This window comes from Nicotiana sylvestris, chromosome 7, assembly GCF_000393655.2.
Source record: "Nicotiana sylvestris chromosome 7, ASM39365v2, whole genome shotgun sequence".
Taxonomy (NCBI): Eukaryota; Viridiplantae; Streptophyta; class Magnoliopsida; order Solanales; family Solanaceae; genus Nicotiana; species Nicotiana sylvestris.
The window spans coordinates 33,366,925-33,372,495 of record NC_091063.1 but is presented as its reverse complement, the minus strand read 5'-3'; the positions used below and the strand labels follow the sequence as shown (position 1 = coordinate 33,372,495).

The following is a 5,571-nucleotide window of genomic DNA, read 5'->3' as shown; positions in this document are numbered from 1 at the left end:
TCAGGCAGAAGTACCAGTGGCTCTGGAGGGCTCGACAACTGATCCTATGGCCACTACCCCTGGCTCTTAAGACTGGCCAGTGGAGGTAGTGGCTTTACCCTTGAATTTAGGGTTGTCTAGTCCCTGGAGGTGATATCATGAGAAAGGCTTATTATCTTTCACCTCCACATCAAAGTGTCTCGGCTCAAACCCTGGGTCTTTAAGTACTCAGTCAGGAAGTTAGGGTAGGGATAAGATCTTTCTCTTTTCTGCACTGTGTTGGAGATGTTGTAGGACATCAAATTTCCTACATCAATAGGATATCCTTCCATGATAGAAGCTACCAACAGTGCTCAGGAAAGTGGAAGGACATGGTCATGCTGGCAAGGGTCAAGGCGGCTGCACACGAATGTTTGCCACCCTTTTGCTTCATAGCTAAGGGTGTTTCTGAGGATTGGCACTCCCGTTGTGAGCCATACAGGTGTTTACCCCGGAATAGAAAGTATCTCAGCTAGCCAAGGGTGAACTGTCTCACCCAAGGCTAGCTTCTCCAGGTATTGCACTGACTCAACCTCTTCGAACCCTGCATATTTGTTCAGTGCTTGCCCATCAAACCGGAGTTTCAAGTTCCGGACCTTCTTCACTTTTGTACCTTTTTTTTGTGGGAAACATTGTATAGAATTCCTTAACGAGGTATTCATTGGCATCTAGTATAAGGCCGGAGAACCAGGTCCACCCTTTTCTCTCTGAGAATTGTCTTAGAATATTTGGATTGTACTGGCTCAAGTCTTTGGTTATGAATTGTCGCTCAAGTGTGAGCGACCTTTGGGCCACCATTCCCGGAATTTGGAGTATTCCTTCTCAGTGACAAACCTATCAGCCCAGACCTCCAGCCTCTGTGATCAATCCAGACCTCCCACAATTGTATCACCCCCTCTCTCGTTATCTAGAACTTCATCATCAGCATCTAAATTGATTGGAGTTGGGGGAGCATGTGCGGAAGAGGATTTAGAATCTTCACTACCCTTTTCCGAGCCCTCGGATGAACCCTCAGATGAACCCTCAGAGGAGGTGGGATCATCAACTAAATGAAGTCTCCCCGGGAATTGTGTGGGGATATGTGTTGGCATCGAGTCTCCTTCATAAGCTTTCCGGGATGGGACATACTCACGGGTCTCAGAATGGTCCACAGCTCTATTCGTAACTTTAATGGAGGCTCTTAAATTGCTGATAGACTTTTGAACTGCTAAAGGTAGCTTGCTCTTGCCTTTACCCCTGCCTCGGGAGGGTTCTTCCCTCCCTTTGGAAGTATCACCTCTACCTCAGGAACGTATCATTGTATCCAACATACAAGTAGTGAAAGATAGTTAGAATAGGGGTTCAATCATGTGTTAAAACAGTACAGATAAAATGAAAACACTGCTCCTCAGAACTGGGCACCTCGGACCGTGTAAAAGTGAACGCAGACAACCGCGTAAAAGTGAACACGGCCGTGAAGAGTTCAGGCTCAGACCAGTAACTCTTTGAACTTGATCAAATACGGACCGTGAAAAATAGGATGCGGCCGCGAATGACCCATCGCAGACCGCATAAAGGTAAATGCGGTCGCGAAGACAAATGATAAACTCTCTGAAGTTTCAAAGCGCGAACTGCAAAAATGTTGATGCGGCCGTGAAGACCTATCGTGGACCGCAGAAAAGTGCCCACTGCCGCAAAAGTTAAAGAACCGTCAATGCTTTGAACTTTGGGTCTCGCGGACTGCGTAGTTTTGGACACGGCCGCATACCCTATTGCGGACCGCAAAAATTGACCGCGACTGCGAAATTCAAATGAAATTGGCACTGAAGAACACTGATAACGAGGGTTTTCACTAATTATGCAAAAATTATAGCAATTAACCATGCAAAGTTACTAACCTCAGCCCCCATTAGGCATACACACACTACTCACATGTATTTAAGAAACAATTAAGCATTAATTTGACATTATGGCATGCATTTAACCCTAAATAAAAAAGCAAAATTAAAACAAAGAGAAAAGAAAAGAAAAAAGATAAAATCAAATCATTGAAATGAATCATACAAGTTGTGAAAAGTAGCAAGAAATCACACTTGATGAATGAGATTGAAAGCAAGAAGACTGCACTGTGTTTTAGGCGTGTGTGAGAAATCAGGGTATGTGAAGTGTAAATGGCATGAAAAAGTTCTATTTATACTTTTACCCTAGAGAGAAACCAACTTACCCGAGTGCGGCCGCGTTACCTTTTTGCAGCTCAGTTGGGCGCGGTCGCAAAATATTGACAGTGGCCACACAAATTTTGCGGACCATGAAATTATGAACATGGCCATGAAGTCTTATGGATTTTGAACATGTCAACATTAGAGAGTTGGCAATTTCCATCTTTCAGCTGCACGGTCCGCGTCAGATTTGTGCGGTCGCGAAGTTCTTGTGCGGTCCGCATAATTTTGGGCGTGGTCCGCAAAATTTCACCACTTAGCCAAATTTTCCATGTCAATCTCTTGCAATGCACAACTAATTCCTACACATACTTCACAACCAGTTATCCAAAACAATGCCTAATCTAAGAAGAAAATCAAAAGAAAGAAAAACACATGGGTTGCCTCCCAAGAAGCACCTGAGTTAACGTCACGGTACGACGCATATTACTATCATTCACTTGAAATGGATCAATGCCACAACATGGCCATCATCAACCTTACCGAGGTAGTGCTTCACTCAGTGCCCATTGACTCTAAAGATCTCACCATTCTAGTTTTTCAAATCTAGAGCACCAAAGGAGTCATATGCACCACTTTAAAGGGACCACTCCATTTTGACTTTAGCTTTCCCGGAAACATCTGTAACCGAGAGTTGAATAAGAGAACAAGGGCACCTTCATTGAATTCTTTATTCCGGATATACTTATTATGTAGTTACTTAATCTTGTCCTTATATAAGGACGAACTGGAGTAAGCATAGAATCAGAACTCATCAAGTTTATTTAATTGCTCCACCTGAAGATTGGCAGCTACAGCCCACTCTAGGTTCAACTTCTTTAACGCACACATGGCCTTATGCGCTAATTCCACCAGGAGGTGATATGCTTTCCTAAACACCAACCAATACAGATACATATCAATTGGAGTCTTGTAAGCTGTTCTATAGGCCCATAAAGCATCGTCAAGTTTCCTTGACCAATCAATCTGGTTTGCATTGACAGTCTTGGATAGAATATTCTTGATCTCCCTGTTGGAGACTTCAACCTGTCCACTTGCCTGGGGGTGATAGGGGGTTGACACCTTGTGAGTGACACCATACTTGGTGAGTAAAGTGTCAAAGGCTTTGTTGCAAAATGAGAACTCACATCACTAATGATGGCCATTGGTGTGCCGAACCTTGTGAATATATTTTTCTTCAAGAAAGCCACCACACTCCGTGCTTCATTGTTGGGCAAAGCCACCATTTCAACCCATTTGGAAACGTAATCCACAGCAACAAGAATATAGGTGTTCCCACACAAACTCACAAATGGACCCATAAAGTCAATGCCCCATACATAAAAAATATTAATCTCAAGGACGCTGGTGAGAGGCATCTCATTCTTCTTGGAAATCTCACCAGCTCTTTGTCAATCATTACACCGCTTAACACGCTCGCTAGCATCTTTGTACAAGGTTGTCAAATCTCCTTTTTACCCGAGGGGGATAGGGAATTTTTCCAATTGAAGTGACATAAATCGAAATGGGATTATTTATTTATTTCAGAGTCGCCACTTGGGATATTTATGGTGTCCCAAGTCACCAGTTTATTTTAAATCCCAAATCGAGGAAAATTGACTCTATTTTTGGTTCGAAAACACATAAGACCGGGTAAGGAATTCTGTTAACCCAGGAGAAGGTGTTAGGCATTCCCGGGTTCCGTGGTTTTATCACGGTCGCTCAACTATTAATAATTGTCCTATTATCTGATTTATTACATGTTTTAAACCTATTGTGCATTTTTTACTTTATAACCGCTTTTATTTATTTATGGAATTATTTTCTTGAACAAGTTAAGATTGTCGTATACTTACCGTTTTGGAACACATTGTAAACCACGCTACATGAAATGCACTCACAATTTGCAACATGTTTATTTTATTATTATTCATAGTTATTATGATCGGGTCACAGGAAATGCACAACTGAATTTGGAAATTATGTATCGTAACTATGTCACGGAAACCGTACCCATATTCACGATTGTTCATTATTAATCGCGCCTAAAACAAGCTACAATTGTTAGCTCACTCAAATATTTGAGATACATTGTGGGGCATACTAGTTATAGATATCACTTTGTAGATGAAGTATACAATTTTGATAACAATAACTCATTTGGGCTTCTAACCGAACTTATCTTACTATTATTAAAACTCAAACACTGACATGTCCCAAATCATTCATTCAACAATAAATTCATGTCTAAACTGGTACAAACAAGTTGGCACCGAACAGCTACAAAATGAAGAAATAAAGGAAAAACTAGTAAATAAACTAAGGAGAATGGATCCAAATATGATAAGAGTTGTTATTATCTCACTTACCTACTCAAAGTTGATCATTAATTAGTTAAGTAAAGTTTAGCTAGTTACTGCTTTAGGTGAAAGAAAAGGAAATGGAATGTCATCTCTAGATAGCAATTCCACATTACACCATTTTTGATAACATTCCTTCCCTGACCAACTCGATTTGCAATATCAAGAAAAGGAAAACTCATAGGGTAGAGTAGCTAGAATGTGATTTCTTCAGTTTTGGGGTAGAGTTTACCAATCTTGATTAATAGGAATACTAACAGAACACTTCTTCCTTTTAGATAAAACTCTTAAGCGCAACAGTCTATTTTTTTTTTAACATCAAATATCGAAAACTCTAAGCCAAACAATCGTAGATCTCTTATCATAGCAATGTCAAACTTTGATTTATCAAAACACAAGGATAAGACTTATATTTCAGTTGGTAAATGTCAAAACAAAGCAACATGTGTTTAATGAAGAAATATTCGAACATGAATTCAAACTAAACACATGGGATTTATCACAATTTCAGTTGCAGAATCAATTTGTGACGACCCGATCAGTCGTCTTATGAGGTACCATTCCGTTTTCCCTATTTAAGCTTCTTTATGCTTTGTTTATCCGTGTTATGTGATATCAAGTTGGTCGGATCGAATCCGGAAAGAATTTGGTAAGGTTTGAGACACTTAGTCTCTTTTGAGGGAGCTTAAGTTGGAAAAGTCAACCGAATGTTGACTTATGTGTTACAGGGCTTATAAGTGAATTCCGAAGGTTCGGTTAGCTTCGGGAGGTGATTTGTGACTTAGGAGTGTGATCGGAATGAGTTTTGGAGGTTCAGAGTAGATTTAGGCTTGAATTGGTGAAGTTGATATTTTGGCAATTTCTGGTCGATAGGCGAGATTTTGATACAGGGTTTGGAATGTAATTCTGAGAGTTGCAGTAGTTCTGTTGCGTCATTTGGGATGTTTGTGCAAAATTTCAGGTTATTCGAACGTGGTTTGGTTTGGATTTTGATCAAAAGCGTAATTCAGAAGATT

At 40.5% G+C, this 5,571-nt stretch overlaps 1 protein-coding gene across 1 annotated transcript; it reads right to left on the bottom strand.

Moving 5' to 3' along the window:
- Window positions 1–2,960: 2,960 nt before the first annotated feature.
- Window positions 2,961–3,517, bottom strand: LOC138872967 (uncharacterized). Its single transcript, XM_070151390.1, has 2 exons — window positions 3,344–3,517; window positions 2,961–3,254 (listed from the first exon to the last, which is right to left on the bottom strand). The coding sequence occupies exons 1-2, from the start codon at window positions 3,515–3,517 to the stop codon at window positions 2,961–2,963; spliced, it is 468 nt and encodes a 155-aa protein (XP_070007491.1).
- Window positions 3,518–5,571: the final 2,054 nt, after the last annotated feature.

Bases quoted from the DNA above. Each gene is read 5' to 3' on its own strand.
- LOC138872967 (XM_070151390.1), bottom strand. From the start codon at position 3,517: ATGGGTCCATTTGTGAGTTTGTGTGGGAACACCTATATTCTTGTTGCT. The intron at 3,255-3,343 runs GTGAGTTCTCAT...TATCACCCCCAG, and splicing joins CAATGGCCATCATTAGTGAT to GCAAGTGGACAGGTTGAAGT.